The 18469-nt window shown below is 37.9% G+C and overlaps 1 protein-coding gene across 2 annotated transcripts in view; it reads right to left on the reverse strand.

Moving 5' to 3' along the window:
• Nucleotides 1–18469, reverse strand: part of VEGFC (vascular endothelial growth factor C) — a 181154-nt gene that overhangs the window by 66720 nt on the left and 95965 nt on the right. Inside the window, exon 1 of one of the 2 annotated variants that reach the window (XM_056491001.1) lies at nucleotides 2171–2861. The exons of the other annotated variant lie outside the window; for it this stretch is intronic. Coding sequence (XP_056346976.1) covers nucleotides 2171–2314 — 144 coding nt within the window. The 5' untranslated portion in view covers nucleotides 2315–2861. Of the gene's footprint in view, nucleotides 1–2170; nucleotides 2862–18469 lie in introns of those variants that run through there. 2 annotated transcript variants of the gene reach the window in all.

An 18469-nucleotide genomic window follows, 5' to 3' on the forward strand; every position in this document is an offset into this window, starting at 1 on the left:
TGTATGACCTGTATCTGTGCATCAGTTTAACATGCTGCAGCATGGCATCTTGATGGGAAGTAAAAACATAAACCTGTGAACTTCTTTGAAGTTAACAAAGTTCAAGCAGATTACTTTATACTGACAATGCAATCATATTTTCCTTGAAACAATTATTTGCAGTTTACTTATTTAATCCTTTCATAGTTACTTAAGATATTAATCTCAACATTCACAGGAACAAATATGTGCAGTACTCACTCATTCAAACAGCTCCAGCAAAAGCAACAAACTCACAATTAAAGACTATCAGCATGACTAAGTCTGCTTGGATCCAGAATCTTTCTCTACTTACAACTCAGTAGTAGTCAGGCACAAAAACATTTTCCTATTGATGTAATTGCTTAACACATGCTATCCCACTCCCTGGTCTCTTGACCTTTCCTTCCTTTGGTTTGCTGACAGTTCCTCTTTTTCCAGGGAGCACTTGCACTTACACACAATGCACTGCAGTGGCAGCTCCCAAAGACTTCGAGGTTTCTTCAAGAAACAGAGTAACTTTCCACACCATATGCATGGGAGCACCAAGCATCACCGAGGAGAGCACCTTCACTATCAGCTGTTCTACCTCAGCAGTCTGAGTACACAAAATACACGCTGTGCTCCAGTTTGGATTCTTTCTACCTTTCCAGCATAAGCTATTCTGAGGCTGTACAACTCAAATGCCAGTTTCACCCAGTAAATAACTGACTTACAGTCATGGGTTGGAAGGAGTTGAGGTATTTTTACCCTCCAGTAAGTTTTGAATTTCTTTTTTTTTTTCTTTTTTTCTTTTTTTTTTTTTTTAATTTTTATAAATAGTCTAAGTGGTAAGAGTGGCTAGCTGAATTGATTTTGTGTTCCTGCTTTTAAATACTTAAGTGTGAAAAACACTTTATAGACTTTTGAGCAATATGATCACTGACAGCATATTAGCACTCAGAATATTGCAATGTAAGCACTCAGCTGTAGTTAAAATATTTTAAGAGAGACTACAGTATAATCAGTAAATTTTTCCTATGCAGATTACTATTTGAACAGTATGAAATCATGACTTCTGTGTACAATGTATGGTCTACAACAGTTTTCGTTCCTCAAGTGCATCTAATGTATAATATCAAAACTTGACTTCCCATGCAGTTACAGTAAAATTTCCCAAACTTTTGATCAGTAAAGCAAACAGCATAGAGGGAGAGAAAAAAAATCAGAATATTAGTTTAAATTTTAATCCATGCAACTCCCTCCCTGCCTCGTACTGAAATGAATAATGAATGAGCTAGGTCATGATTGCTTTCAATAAGTATGTCAGAAATCTTCAAAACAATGAGATGAGGGTAAGACAGACATCAAAGGTCTTGCTAACAATGCCACATGCTTATACAACCACATACTATGCATCTTTTTCATGCATCAGCATACCAGGAACCGCATAACCACAAGTACCAAAGGTACTTGAGTTTTATGTTACGAAACTTAATATGCAAACAAAAATTAACCGAGAATTTTAAGTATTTGGGTCTGGAATCCGAGAATGTAAGCCCAACCTTCACCCTGCGCCTGGCCAGAACTAAGGTTTTCAGCCTGGAGTGTCACCTTACACCTCCCATCACCTCCGTCACGCAGCAGCAGCTCGCCCAAAGCGTCAGTAACTCCAAGAGACTTTTCAACAAACGGAGAGTCTAGGGTTTTGTTGTCATCGTCCTCCCACGCCTCCCTGGCCGCTTCGTTCCTGAGCCCAGCTGCTCCCCTGAGCGCTCCCCAGCGCTCCTGCGGGGCGGCGGGGCCGGGACCGGGACCGGGATTGTGACCGGGATCGGGATGGGGACCGGGATTGTGACCGGGATGGGGACCGGGGTCGCTCCCCGCCGCGCAGTCCCGCACACGGCAGGAGCTGCCTCTGCTCATCAGGTGTTTCGCGTCTCTCTGCAAACGCAGTTGTTCCCCGCGCAGCCCGCCCTCCAGCAACCCCGAAAACTCCGACACTTGTAAAAAAAAAAAAAATCTTTCCCCCACTTTTAAGGAACTCCCCCACTTGAACGGGCTTCTCCCGCATCTTTTCCTCGGTGGGATTCCCAAGCCGTCCGTCCAAAGGGGCTCGCAGCCGCACGCCCGGAGGAGCGAGCTGGCATCTCCAGCGGGGGCACGGGCTTACCTTCGCCTCCCCCGCGTCGGGCTCCTCCTCGTAGTAGCCCTGGCCGGACTCGTAGGCGGCGGCAGCGGCCGGCTGCCGGGGTCCCAGCAGCACGGCGCCCGCGGCCAGGCAGCAGCTCAGGGAGAGCACCTCCAGCAAGTGCATGGCGCGGGGACGGCGGAGCGGCCGCGCAGCGGGGCAGTCGCAGGAATGCGGCCGAAATTACGAGGCTCCTTCTTTTCCTCTCCCCCCTCCCTCCCCTCGCAATATCCAAGGCAGTAAAATCCGTGGGATGGAGAAGATGCGGTAGCAGCAGCTCCTTACGCGCCTGCAGGGGAGTTCCCAACTTTCCCAGCCGCTTTGCAAATTCTCACCAAAGTTATCCAGAGTTTGCCAGGTAAAAAACCCACCAGGAAACCGGACATCCGAGGCTGCGCTCACTCAGGAGCAGGGGAGGTGGAAAGCGCAGAGAGGAGGAGGGAAGGGAAGGGAAGGAGGGAGAGAGCCAGGGAGCAGCAGAGCGGGACGGGGCGGCGGGTCGCAGCCGGGGAGATCCTTAGGGCGGGCCGTGCCGGGGCTCGGTGCCGGGCTCGGTGCCGGGCTCGGTGCCGAGGGGCCCCGCTGCGCTGCGCTGCGCTGCGCTCCGCCCGCCGCGCTGTGCGGGCGCTGTCAGCGGCGGGGGCTGCGCGGCGGCGCATGGCGAAAGCGCCCTCTGCCTGCGCCTCTGCGCGCCCAGACGGGCCGGGGCCGCCTTCCTCCTCCTCCTCCTCCTCCGCCGCCGCCGCCTCCAGCCGCTGCTGTGCCGCTGGCGCCCCGGGAGCGCTCGCCCCGCAGCCCGGGAGCCGCCCGGGGCTCTGCCGGGAGGGCAGGCGGGCGCGCCCGGTCCCGCCGAGCTCCGGCTGCGGTCCCAGCCCCGAGGAAAAAGAGAAGTGCCCGGCTCGTTTCGTTTGGCTCGGAAGCCAAGGGGGTGAAGTTCGGTAAAACTCACACAGAGAAATCATGCAAGGAAATTTTTTTGTGAGTCCTGATCAGTTACTTGTTGAGCAGTGTTGGCAGCTTCGCTTAAGACAGTGTACAGTTATTTTTGGCTGCACAAAAAAGGATCTTGCCATGTTAGAAACAGTAATCCAAAGAGCACCATAATTATTTGTAGCTTTCCTATCAATGACAATTTGGAGCCGTCTTCGAAGAGAAGTAACACCCCATTCGGAGCCCTAAATAAAACTGAGCACAGATCCTGTGTTCCAGTTATGCTGTGATTAAAAGTTTAAAAGAATCCACATTACTGTCAAAGTAACACTCTACAGCCTGCTCAAATATCAGCTATGCAAAAGGAAAGTGTTATGTTCCCTATACTCTTATTTTGGTTGGTTATCGAACCTTGTGTAAATATTTAAAAGGCTTTTAATTTGTTTTCTGCATCACTTGTGTACATCTTTTGGTAATTAAATTGTATGGGAACCAACTGTGGGGGCAGATCCCTGACTGGCAGTCTGCTCATGTTACACTGCTCTTATTCTTTGGAATCCCATTATGTTACTATTCTGGGAGTTATACATAAAGGTATCTCCAGCAGGCTCTCAGGTACCTCCTTGTATTTTTAATTTATTTATTTATTATCATTTCCAAAATGGTATTTCAGCATGCTGCTACGCAAATATTTTGATGCTAGAAAGAAATCATTTCATTTGCAATCAGAATGAAATCTAAAGTTTAAACAGAGCTTTTTTTTAAGAGGTTGTATAGTCATTAAAAAATTATTGAAGCAGTAGCACTTTTCTAAATACTTTCAGCATGGAGTAAAGCAACGAAATAAAGACAGAGAAGAAGTTAAGCAGAACAGCTATGAAGATACAAAATAGCACACATAAATTAAAAAGGCCATTGTTCTTCACTGGACCCTTACAGCGCTTCAGATCAAAGCTTAGGATTAAAGCCTAGAGAGAGCATAGTCCAGGATGCAAAATCCATCTAAATAGAAATACAGCATTACTGATTTTAGCTTAAACATATTAAAAATCCCTCAAACATACCACAGATTGGTATAGAGAGGAAGTTCTTTTGCAGCACTTTATTAAAACCTGCCAGACAAATCATGCACATTTATTTAAATAAGTGAGTGCTGTGCAAGGAGAAGCTGCATAACTAAATCACAAAACAGGATGAAACATACCACTCCTGCTGTGCCATCATAATATCAGCTGGCTTCATTATTTATTTCCCCAGTTCTCCAGCACTTTCATTCTTCCCCCCACAATTCATAGAACATCCATCATGGGATCAAAGGCTTCTATGTAATAGAGCATTTCCACCCAGTGCCCTGTATAGCAAGTTTAAAGTGTCATAATTGAAAGCTAGAAATCATAGTCATGGTGGCTCAAGTCTCAGTCTAATCAGTTTTAACAAGAAAGCTGTTGAAATATATGATAGATTATATAAATATAAATATTCCATTGGCTCTGAGACATTAAAGTTTTCCTTAATTTAGACTGTATTTCTCTCCATCCCATGAAAGATGGCTGATTTAAAGGTTTACAAATTAAAATACATCTTGTACTTTCTCCACCACCTAAGGGTTAATATTTCTCCTCTTGTTTTCAAATTAAGTAGAAATCAGCCTAAAGGACAATTAATTTAAAATTCTAAGTGACACTGTGTACAGTAACAATGAGCTGACCTTATAAACATAGATGACTTAAGAGATACCTGAATAGTGTAAAGACACAGGTCTGGATCTTACTGTCCTCTATGCTTCAATGACAACAGCAGCTACTGTTGAGAAATAAAAAAAACACTACTTTTATGTCAGAAATAAGATTCTTTCAAATTAATTCTTTTACTGTTGTTTTAAGAATGAGTTTTAAAAATCCAGGCCCCAATCCTCTGTTCAAGCTGGCATAATGTACATCTGCCAAGAACACTCCTCTCCTGTATCTAGAAATAGCTGATGTGTTCCTTTCAGATATATTCTGCTTCTGAAACATGGATAAATTTCAATGCCTGTTTCCTATCCATTTGTGAAAACTCACTGCAAGAAATATGAGCTGAGAGTGGGAAAGAGAAGAAAGAGCAGCAAGAAAAATCAGTAGCATGCTTTCATAATGAGGTTTATTTGCTTAATGTAGAAATAAATGGTAAAAAATGTTTTCACAAAATGTAATTTCCATTATCTTTATTTAAATTACTGTGTTTGGTTTAAAGCAATCTCCTTTTCATTCTCCTATTAAACAGAGAGACAGAGGCATACCCAAGAGTTAAAATCAGATACTACAGTTTGTTTTTGTTTTAATTCACATCAGTCTTACTGGTAAGTTTAAGTGGAATTTATGTTTAATGTAAATCTCAAAGGTAGAAAACATTTCTTCCTGTGTGCACCAACTCAGAAGACTGTGGAAGTGCCATTTTGGAGTCATCCCAAAAGATGAAGGCACTAAGTAAGCTTCCTTAAATCCTTCACAGGTGGGACTTCACCATACTTCCTCTCATGCTTAAAAAAAGAGAAAATTGGGTATTGATCAATGTCTAAAATATCAATGTCTGGTGAAGATACTGTAAATAAGCTGTAAATGTTTAGGGAAAAAAAAAGAAAAAGTAATTCAGATTCAGTGCCAAACTGAACACAAAAGGTGCACACTGAATTGAATCATCCAGTCCAAAGTTTTATTACACATTTCTTTTCATATTGCTTATCTACTCAGAGTAACCAGCTTTACAGAAGATTAGCTACTGAAAAAGAGGGGTACAGTGCATTGGAGGCTGTAGTCCACTTTTCTACATTTCTTATTAGTATGAAACATAATTTAATGGAAATATTTAGGAGTACTGTCAGTTTTACCAACTACAAGAGTAATGTCCTTCCTCACTCAACAAAAGCACATTTAAAACACTTTTTCTTGGTTTGGGCCCTCATTTAGTATTTCCTTATAGAATCCTAGACAAGGATCTAAGCATGGTGGCTTGGAGATCATCAGTAGCTACTGAAATATTTTCCTTGGCTTTGATCAGACATCCTCACTTGTAAAACCCCATGGGAAACTGTTCTACACCAAACTTCCAGCTAGGACTCCTGAAATGTCATTTTTTCCATTCATTCACATTATTGCCAGGACAAATAACTTAGTTCAATGAGAAAGACGTCGTTGCTGCAAGATTATTTTCTGCAACGCTTGACCTAGCAGCCTGCACTTTGCTATCTAGAAATTTCTCTTTTGTTTAGTATAAAAGTTGGTCCCTTTTGAAAATTAATTAAGAAGACAAGAATCCTTAGAATTCAGCTTTTTGACACCAGTTGATATTCAAGGATTACAGGATTATTGGGATTTCTTTGTTCTCAGGGATTCCCTTTTTAAACTGTTAAAATCAAAGCCACTGGCATCTAACATTAGAATTTCTCTGTGTTACAGACTGACTGCAGCAGTGTAAAACCCTTCCCACCCTTGCTATAATGAGGGGTTAGTGTGTTGCAAAAATGGACAGCACCAGGCTGCATCTCAAGAAAAGTGTTTGAATTAACCAAAGCAAATTACATATCTCCAAAGCTTAGAATGGAGAAAGCCCTAGCGCACATTTTATTCAGCTGACTCACATTATCATTTTCTCTTTACCATAGTTTTTCTTATCTCTTGTGATGTAGGGTCTCACACAAAAATAGGTATCCATAGAATATTAATTTAACATCCTGTAAACGGATGATGATGATTTGTCATAACCTCTGACTATAAACAATAAAATGACTGATTTCAAATTTATTCTGCCTCTTAACTGAAAGCTGTGCACCATCTAAACTGTATAGCTGAAGGCATGTCACTAAATAAACAGCCTTTGATTCAACAAAAATATTAGAAGCTAACAGCACATGACCACTAAACATGCAAACACTTAGCATGATACATACCTTCCTGCAGTAGTTTTCCAAGTGACAAGCTATGAAAATATTCAAAATCTTTTTCTACCAGTTTTACTTACAAAATTTGGTAGTATAGTGGGGTAAGATGGTCCCAAATCAATTCAAAAGACACTTCTATATAATTTCAAAAGCAATGGCAGAAATTAATGTTTCTGTAAAGAGATGCAGTTTCTTCTGAGTTTGCTCCTGTATACCTCCTCTTCACTTATATATCTGCTGCATTCCTTCTCTTTTTCTTTAGTGCTTTAAACTTTCTGTTCAATATTTGGCCTATTCTAGAAATTAGGAATATGCTAGACCCTACAAACATTAAATGCTGAAGTATTAAATCCCAAAAAAATTGTCAAACAGTATTGAGACCAGTTCACTTCCAGTGTAAATGCATTATTGTAATAATCCTAATTTTTTTTGTAATGGGGTTTCTTTTAAAAAGTCAATTATTTTCTCCTCTTTAAAATAGCCTTTTACATATTTGAACACTTCTTACCTTCCTTACCTAATCTTCTTGTTTTAAACTAAATAAATAAGATTAATCTTTATAAATTTTTGTTTTCCAAAGTTACACTTATAACTGTCATTTGAATAACATTTGAATAACATCTTTCATTGAAAGATGATGCTCAACATGAAAAAATGTACTTCAAAACTGACTGTGTTGGGCAGAACAAAACACCCCAACCCATTCTTCTGCATGTACATTCCCATGTGGTATTTGCTTTTTAGGCAGATTCATTTTAAGCTTGCAATAGAATGTAATTCTTGCTTAATTTTTGAGGATTTTCTATCCATCCAGAAGTTTCCTTTCCTGTAGTTGTAGACTTGACTCTTCCAACATAGGTGGAACACTTCCATCTCCCAAGAGAAAGATGTCCACTACCTCCTATTTTTTTCCTGTCATTTTCTCACTTTATTAAAATCACTTCAATTTTTAGTCTATCTGTCCTTGCTGTCCTTGCTCCCTAAGTCCCATCTTTACATGTAACAAAGTAGAGGTGTATTGTCCCTGTGCTGCCCTTGATTCCCTGTGTCAGAAAAAGTGACTTATTGCAAAGTTTAAAGGTTGAAAATTCCATCCTGACTTTTTGATCCAGGGTTTGCTTCAGCCCATCATATTGATTCAGAGACCATAAATACCAGATTGTGGGGACATTCAGGTCTGAGATTCTTGCTTAGGTCCCACTTCATTTTTCACATAATTGAAAAGAGTTGGAGATTAATTTAAAAATTATGAAAGAGAGATTTGTGATTTGGGTTGGAAACTGGTTGGGGTTTGTTGGTTTGTTGGGTTTTTCTTTTGTAGGTAGTGAACCTCTGGAATTTCTTGTTACAAAATGTTTAAACTGTGAAGTTTAAAAATGCATCAGTTCTGGACATCAGGACCATAAAATGATTTTTAAGTAAAAGGAAGCTGGAGGGCTGGAAGGCAGGAGTAGTCCAATGTTGGATACTTTATTCAGTGAAGGCAGATGCTGTAAAAGCATGAAGGAAATGGACTGCAAGTAGCAGACATGCTAATATGCTAATAAGCTAAATATGCTTTCCTTAAATAGCATATTCAATTGTAATTGTTGGAGACAAAAAAAAAAAATAGATAAACAGTCTAGACAGATGGTTTGTCTAAGCCAATATAACATATCATATATTTCAAGGGAAACTGAATCAATTTTTTATTGATTCAGATCCAAACCACAGAGTAAATTTGTTCTTGTCTTACAGTCTCATGTTCAGACAACTATGCTTAGTCATAACAAAAATATTTATTTTTACACATCATTATTACACCAAAAGTCAGTCCAACAGATATGGTTGAAAGGAACTACACAGGAAATCAAATCTGTACAATAGTCTTCACAATTTTCAATGAAATTAATAAAGAGTGCTATTGCCATCCTCATTGAAACTAGATTTAAACATTCAGTCATAAAGAGCAAAAACCTAAACCAAACTCCATGTATCAGCTTTCTAGATACATTACATCTCACAGAAAAACAGTAAAGCAGCAGTTTCAGATATATATATATTTTTTTTTTTTTTTTTTTAATAACAACTAAGACAAAGCAAAATGAGAAACCTACTTACCTACATACAAACTTTCAGTCAGGAAGTTACCATTACTAAGTTTGAATTTGCAGCATGCATAACTTGGTTTCTAGGAAGGTTTTGTTCTCTGCTAAACAATTGCTGAATAAAAACCACGACATGTTCCCTTCAAAAAGTTCTAGGTTTTGTGCTGAATCAAGAGTGTTATTATTGCTATCAGACCTGAGTATACATCCTGGGCACAGACCTAGAAGGATGAGGAACCAACATCTCTAGGAATTCAAAATCCAATCCCTAACCGTTTCACTTTTCAAAAGCCGGTAAGAAAAAGCAAACAAGCAAAAGCAATGACAAAAAATTAAAGACCAAAGGTGCTCTCATATGGAAATTGCATCAGAGGCCCCAGAAATTCCTTCCTTCACTGTCTGGCCAGAAAACTTCATTTTCCTACACACTTTACATGGGGTGGCAGAGGTTCTAGTTCCCTATGATATACTGAAAGCCATGCTAGTTTTCCCCCATTATCATCAATGAATTTATGCAATAAGAGACAGTTCTTGACTGCTTCCTACTTTCAGCACAACTTGCTGTGTCTGACCAGAGTTTTGATGTTCAACACTTCAGGCTAAACTGGGCAACTGATGCAACTGGTATGAGGCTGCCCCTGGGCAAAGCAGGCTGCAGCAGGGCACATCCATCATCCCTCTGGGTGCTTATCTCTTTTAACTTGAATTCAAGCTGCTACTACTGACCTAGAAAGCAGGTAGCATGCTGTGCCTAATCTATTTTTTGAATTCTTATCCCATCAAGAACCTACAGCTATACTCCACGGGGACACTTCAACTAATCTGTCCCAGCATAAAATCCTTAAGTGCAAAGGGTAGATCAACAGACCACTTCCAGGAGCAGGTTCCAGCTGTGGAACCCAACCTAATCTTCTCTATTGATAATGAACATAAGCCTGAGTGTATGCAAAACTAAAACTAACCCCAGCTTCTTAGTAAGACTCCCTGCAGTGATGGCATCTTCCCAGGGTAAGCAGCTGATCTGGACAGAGGAGGACAAGGAGGTAGAGAGACAAGCATGTATATTAAAAAGCTAGAAATTGCAAATATTTTATTTAAAAAATGATAGGTTCCAAACTGTGGATTATTGCATTAAAATAATTTTCAGAGATACACAGACATTACCTGTGCTTACTTTTTCTGCCTTGAGTGATCAAAAGTAACCTTTTATGTAAACGCATGGCCACACATAGATATCTTGCTTAAGCAGGATAGAGCAAAATTTGAGTCATCCTTCCATCATATTTTTCTGTTCCCTTGGATGTGACCAGCCAGGAGCAGCCCCTCTGCTGTGGAAGGACTCTGGGATGAGGGAACATCCTGATGTAGTGCTGGGTTCTGAGCTGCCCCAGCTGAGGAGGTGCAGAGAAGGTCAGACTGCCAGAGCACCTGATGTTAACTCCCTTCAATCTGTTCCATGGACTAGTACACAGCCAAGGACAACCTCTCCAAGCCCAGGAGCTCAGCTATGTGTAAAGAGAAGGAACATGAGACAGGATTTTTTTTCTGGGATCTGGCCATATTAAGTAAGTAACCTGGTGAAGCTCAGGGAACCCTAACTACATGGTGCTGGTGAGACTACAAAGACAGCCACAAGAGAGATGGCACAAGTTGTGCTACAGTTTTAAAAGCATTTTTCTGCTTCCAAGGCACTGCAGATAGCTACATACTTTTGCTCCTGGGTTACTCCTAGTAAGTTCCTCATGTTTTAGAATTAAAATAGCTGTTTATTGGTGTATCTATGGAGTTCTAGTATTCTAGTTGATAAAATTACATAAAAATCAAAACAGTCAAAAAAATATTTCTTTTCCCCCCAATTCTGAAATTCTGAAACTATTCCCCTGACAAGCTAATGTTTATAGCTCACAGTTTTGCACTGAAATCTTTAAGGCAACTTCCATCAAATCAAATCCCATCTGATTTTCAAAGTCCCTATTCCTCTTCTTGTTTTTATCCACATATGTTGATCACCTAAGCCAAAAGGGGAAAGACTTAATGAGAAATAAATGTATGTGTAGAGATATTCACAGCAAAGCTGTTAGTATTCATAGATCTTGAAAAGTGATTTGATTTGATTCACTTTTTTTTTTTAAACAAAACTTCAAAGTCTAGATGTGCAGTAGATTCAAAGGATTTTCTGCACATTGTGTGACCTATTGTTTATTTAAACTGTGTAACAGATCCCTTGTTAAATAATAATGCTGAGTGCCAGTAGGAATAAAACAACTTTTTGAGTTCAATCTACTCTCAGTCAAAGTCAAAAAGAGCTGGGATCAAACTCAGTGAGTTTTTAAAAGCTTACCCTAAATATACAATATCAAAGTTCATAATTAAGAAGACTCATTTCATCAGTCAACTTCATGTTTGCACAGCAGTGGGAGTAATTATAACACAACTCTTTTTTTCAGGTTGGCTTGAACACTTGACCTTATAAGCAAACTCCTTTTTTTGCCCTTCCTAAGATGCAAAGCCAAACCATTTGCTTTTAACAAAACAGAGCTGTCAGTTTGACATTTCAAAGCATGTTTAAATGCTTTCATTAAAAAGATAGTTTATCTTTAAAATAGACATTTACTGACTATTTCTACTAATTTCTACCATGCAAAGATTAAAAAAAAAATGTTTCTGCTTTCTTGACATTTTCTTAAGGTCATCAGTCGAACTGTATTTGTTCTAGACTTTAGAATACGTTGGAATCTTCAAATCCCAGCAAATGCCAGGATGCCTCAAGGGCATTGTTGCCTTGATACTCCTCTTGCATCATGCCAACATTTACTGACCAAAGAATGTGAAATCCAAATGGAGTGCTACAATTGTTTTCAACAGTAGTCATGTGTGGGCAGATATTCATCAAAACTAGCTGTACACAGAAAGAGTAAAACAAATGGGACAGGATCTCATCTCCCTGCTGTCATCCCAGAATTAAGGCTCCAGTCTAGAGCCAAGAGTCTGATGGTTCATTACAGTCAATGAAAAACAAAACAGGCTTCTCCCAAAGAGGAAGTGGTTTTCCATTTCTTTGGCATTTTAGGCCATGTGCCTCCCAAAAAGTGTTTTCCCTCTGTTAGTGACAGGAGGAGACTATATCCTAACTTTGAGATCCCTAAAGTTACAGAACAGAAGTTTCATGTGAGAATCTACATTAGAATATCTGTCCCTGGAGAGATCCAGTGCCATAAGGGAACTTAGTCTCCAGCATGGCCATTTGATGATCAAAATAGAACAAACATTATAGAGGCATAATTAATAAAATAAGGGGAGTATTTGATTGTTGACTAATAATGCTTTCATATTAAAATTGGTATGTTGCTCATGTCATTGCTTTCTATTGAACAAAAACTGAAAGTTATGACAAAAGGTCACAACAAAGGACATGTCAGTAGGTTTTACTGGAGGTTTATAAAATGAGTGAATGAAAAAAAATTAACATTGCAATTGATTAAGTCAGACTAAAAAGCTGATAGGTCCTTAATATTCTCATCTTGTTCAAGGAGTGATTTCTATTAAAGTACTTTTATTTCTATCTGAGACATTTGGACTGTTATAGAAATAGGATATTGCTAGATGATCTGACATTCTGATTGAGTTTTGGGATGCAGTCACCTGTTGGCAACTATGCCATTAATAAAGCCATGTGATCTACCAAGTGTGAAAGTAAACTGCAGATTAAATGAAGGAAATTCCATTTGAGACACAGCAGGTATGGAAAAAGCTTAAAAAGTTGAGGTAGACCAAAAAACAGATTAAGATTCCAGGTCAGAAAAGAAAAAAAAATCCTACATTTCATCTGATCATTATGAAGTCTTTTTATAGTAATCCTAACTAGAGTAATAACTTCACTGAGTCAAAAGCTTCTCATTTAATATCCCTAGGCCCAAAAAACCTGATAGCATCTCGTCCCCCATGCATATTTTTCCTGCCAATCTTTTAAACTCCAGAAACTAAAAGTCAATTTGTCTCTTTCTAGTTAGAGAACCTCTCTTATGGAAGTCTATGTTGTGAGAAAAACTTGCTAACAATTTTGGTGATCTGAATAATCTTTTATACATAGGTGGAACTGACTCTCTCATGGCTCCTTTGGTATTTCAGCAGTAATGCATTCAAAGTATTCTGGTTACCAAAGTGAACAGATATTGCTCAACAAATAAAGGTTACAGTTTTATCAAGGAGAAACAACATTTAGAGAGTCATTGTTTTTAGAGAGAGCATGCCATTTTCTACCTTTTTTTTTTTTTTTTGCAGTGCAACTACAAGATTTTACAGCATGTATTTTGATAATCATAACTTTATGAGGATTTTAATGTAACAGTGAAGTGCCTTGCTGGACTCAGGTTTTTTGGGGGATTTTTTTGTTGTTGTTGTTGTTATTTTTTGTTTTTTTTCTTTTGAACTCCAAGAGAAGAAATCTCTTAGAAATAGAACTATAGAACTATATAGAAATAGAACTGTTATGTTTCTATAGAGTAAATTTATTCCTGGAATTGCTATGTGTATCACGTTATACATACAAAACATACTAACTCTGCCATGTAAAAAAGCTGGGTTCTTTAAAGGTCCAATTTTATTGTAGATAAACAAAAAGCATTTAACTAAATCTCCCACAAAGTCTCTTCAATTTTATCATGGATGACCAGCATACCTAATATTAAGCATTAAAATCCAACATCATTTCCTCACTTCCAGACTAGGTTTGGAATTATGCTCCCAACAGAAGTGAGAAAGGTTAAAAACCCTAGAACTGGAAAAAAACTTCAGCCCTGCTTGAGGAGGGGAGAAACATGAAGCATTTTACCTAAAATTATGAAATATTCTGAATTAGAAACATAGATACCTGAAACAAAGTGCATGGCTATGTCTATCTCATTGCAAAAACCCTCCTCTGATCCAAACCATAGCTCTGACCATAAGATTCTCTTCCAGTTATGCAGGACTGATTCTATGTCTAGATCAGGTTTTTGAAGACTGTCATGGAATGGTGGTTTCAGTAACAGTCTCAGGTTTTCACAAGCTAGTGGAGAAGCATGCAGAATTCCCTTACATATCACTGTGGTAGTCCTGACACTCTAAATGGATTATGAGATGGCTTTTTTAGCAAACCAGATGTGAAAAGTTGACCCATTCCTTCTGTTGGAACCTTGTTTATGGTTAAAATTTAAACAGCACTATTTTTCCTTTGTACATGTCACAAGAATTAAATGGAAATGAGACAACTCTGTTCCAGGTATTCAGTTATTCTTTCATTTAGAGCTAAATATCAATCATTCCATATAAGTGGTGTTATTTTCAGAAGTATCATATTTTATGGGCTACTAAATCTAGTTTATCTGAATGCAACATTTGATTTCTCTAATATTTGAGGGTCAGAAAATTGTGCCTGATTTCTCTGTAAGCATTCTCATTGTGACAGGTAAATGCCTACCTGGGTATGAGGAAATTCCATATTTATTCACCATAAATCCAAACTGCTCAACTGAATTACCAGCAGGCTACAAAGAGAGCACCAACCAAGGTAAGATTTCCACATGACAGATCTGTTCTTCAGAAGCACTGTACTTTTTATCTCATCTATAGAGTGCTGATTATTTTTACAAAATTATGAACAGATAATAATTCCACTGTGATTTTTTTCTCCTGAATCTTGCTGGTCTGCCACATAGGATTTTTTTTTTAATGGTGTATCATGTACTTAACCTTTAGCATTATATCATTAGGAAAATAAAATAGCACTAAACTTTCTCTCTTATTAACTACAGAGGCTTCTGCTTGACTTTTATTAAAACAAGGAAGAGGTAGTTGTCTTTACCTTTTTTGCCACCTATTTGAGGTAACATTCTAGGAATGAGGTAACATTGAGGTAAATTCTAGAAAGTTGCAAAAATTATAATTACATTATGACATTCATTATGTATTCTTACTTCAAAGAAGAAAAAAAAATTGCATGAAGTAACATATCCTATTAATCACAGAGATTTGAATCCATCTAATCTTTTTCTATGATTTTGGCTAGACATCTATTATAATGTCAAATACTATTAGTGAAGCTTTAGCTACTCAATACATGCAACACAAGTTCTTGCATGAGAATTGACACAACAGAGCTATAAGACAATAAAAGGGCAGCAGGGCCTGTGGCCTCTGCTCTCCAATTCTGTAATGTGAAGAAAAAGTGAATTCACTAGGAGCTGTCAACTCTAAAACATCTCAGTTCAACATGATTTCACCAAAGATCAAATGGAAAAGGCTAATCTTGTTTTCTAGACACTTAAATCCAATTTTCCCAGGCAGATTTACCCCAGGTTCATCCAAATGTGTCTTAAGCAGAATATCTTATTCTGAAGTGTCTTTTTTTTCCTAACACAACAGGCACAATAGCACTGAATACATCAGTGTCACAGTTATTGTTTCCAAAGATCAGGCAGAAGGCCACAAGACATCTATGGAAAATAGAAAACATGTCACTAACATTCTTACAGTACATTTATATTTTATTAAAATATTTATTTATATCAGAAATGTTCAGCTTTATATCTTCCCACATTTGTAATCATCCTGTATTGTTAGAAAGCAGCAGAAACCTGTAGTAGTTTTTCCTAGAGCCTTTCAGTTCTTTTTGCTTTTGTTTAAATAATAGATTGACAGGGACACAATTTACTAATACTTGGTGTTTTGTACATGAAAGATATCCTGCTGCTCAGTCAAATGCATGCTGCCATAATAGTTAAAATGAGATGAATAAACCATGTGCCCAAAATGTTGTTTAAGATTGGTTATCTACAGAAAAACCATAAAGATCCTGAAAATATGGGACTTTAAAAGGTATTTTCCCCTTTTGGGGGAATATTTAACTCTGAAAGAATTGCTTTGTCCTACTCTAAAGATCTGCTGTCTCCATCCCCATGATTTTTCCCATTTCCATTCAGTAAGGTTTTCTTTTTTTTTTTCAATTCAAAAACCAAAGTGCTAAAATGAATTAACACCTGTGTTGTACTTATTTAGCAGAAAAATTTACCAAGAGTTTACCTGGAAATCTGACTCAAGTCACAGTGTTTATGAGTTACACTTTGGATATTATTTAGAGCCTTGTGATCATTATCTGCCTTGGGGATGGGAGTGAAGGGGAAGGCAATATTCTCATAGTAATAAAATCCAAAATTTACTCAAATTCAGTAACAACACTTTCCACTATCCTCAGTGAGAAATGCCACTTCATGCTTAGTGTTTTGCTTTTTAGGCAGAACTGTACCTGATGAAAAAATCTAGACACATTTTGGTTTTACAAATGCTTTGGTCTTGGCCAAGACTGAAAGCAAGATAGCACCAGTGTTTTTGTTGCAAAACCAATCACTAATTCTCCATCAAGTTTGGTCCTGTATTGAAAGCAAGGGAAGTGTTCCTTTTTCCAACTTGGCATACTCAGCAACATATCTTTCTATTTCTTCATTCTGTAGGAATGAAAACGTAATTTAAGGACAAGATGGGGCTTACACTAAGCTGATTCTGTCATTACAAATTGCTTTATTTTCCTTTTAAAAATTATTTTGAATAGAAGAAAACAAGCCAAGAATCTCGACAGCTTGTGCTGTTTTAACAAACAGGTCTCACAAGAATACTTCTTTTTGAACTGTGGAAACTTACAGGTGTGTGCATTCAGAAGTGGAAGGCAAGGCTTAACTGTTTGTTTTCCTTCTGCTAAAAAAGGACTTTTTTTCTATATTCCCCCCCCCTCTAATCACAACTGATGGAGCAGGCAAAACCTCATATACCACTGCACGCCTCTGGAAATATTTATACCTAGTTCTGAAAGCAAAAGAAGAAAACCACCAAAATATTCCTCCTCCCTTAAATAAAACATAGAAATTACAGGTTTGCAACTTTGAAGAAAAGGAATAGTAAAAATAAATGCTATACATGGGAAATTTGGTACAACCCCAAGAATCTTCCCTTCAGATACTGAGCATCAGGTTTGTTTTTTTTTTCTGTTAAAAGAAATTTAATGATTCCTTCTTGAACTTTGTATGAATAAAAATTTGTAAACGTGATTTGCAGGGTTTGCAAAGCCATAAAAGTCCATCAGAAGCAGGGAGTTCTTGCCAGCCTCTGTATAACTCCAACAATACTGTTAAAGAGGACTACTGGGAACCCACAGCAAACCACCATAGAGCATGAGCCAAAAACCAAAACCACATATTACCAAGTTTCTGTTCCTTGGTATCACATAAAATGTAATAAGTACAAATTGAGAAAGATGGAAGTCTATTATTTTCAGTATATATAGTGTACTACCTCAGTCCATAAACTGAAGGTACAGGAGTTTAGAAGATTGAACATTTAGATTTAAGGTTGCATATGAGGTAATTTTAATGACACTGCTTTGACCAGGCAGAGAAAAATTGTGAAATGTATATTTTAGTGTTGCAAAGAAAATGCAATCCTAGCCAAGGACTCTTTTGTGTGACTCTGAAACTGAATTCTTTGAAAGGAATTTGTACTTGGGACAAAAATCCCAAACTTTCCAGCTAAAAAAAATAGGGAAAATGCCAAAAACAAACAAACAACAAACAAACAAAAGCATTTGTCAGGATAAAGAGGCATAGAATAAACTAGTAAATAAATAATGAGTGATCTCAATTAAGACAAAAAAATATTGAAAGCAAAACCCAAGCAGTTAACAGATGAAAAAGTCTTTACTTTCTCAATTAAAGATGAATAAAGCAGCTATTTTACCTCTCTTATTACTACAGTATTTTATATTAAACTATAGAATAAGAAGTAAGTAATGAAGAGAAAAGTACTAGATTAGGCAGCATGTATCAAATTAGATGAATGATTTTGCTCTTATGTAACAGACAGTACTATAATTTTGTTTTTTTATTTTCTGCTTTTAAAAAGTGCATATGAATATATTGTTGTCTAACCAGAATAGCTATGGAAACTATGTAAAATATCAATAAAGGAAATCAGTAAGGGCATGAAAGAATCTGAACACATATTTTTTAGAAGATGCAAAATTCTCTCTGATGCAATATATTAGTAATTTTAAAAGTGATCATATCAACATAAAATTGTCTTTGCAAATGATATTGCTTATATAGGCTAAGTGAGAAATAACTTATTTGAACCAAAAGTGACTGAGAAGGAACAAACAGGACAAGCATAAAGCCTTTTTCAGGCAGTTGTATCATCACAGAAATGCTTCTTTTTCAGGGAAGACTTTTTATTTTTTCTAGAGGTAAACTCTGACATACCATGCAAAATGCTTTCCTACTTTCTGTTTTCTTGTTAGGTATCATCAAATATTTCTGGAATAGA

Source organism: Oenanthe melanoleuca, chromosome 4, assembly GCF_029582105.1.
Source record: "Oenanthe melanoleuca isolate GR-GAL-2019-014 chromosome 4, OMel1.0, whole genome shotgun sequence".
Lineage (NCBI taxonomy): Eukaryota > Metazoa > Chordata > Aves > Passeriformes > Muscicapidae > Oenanthe > Oenanthe melanoleuca.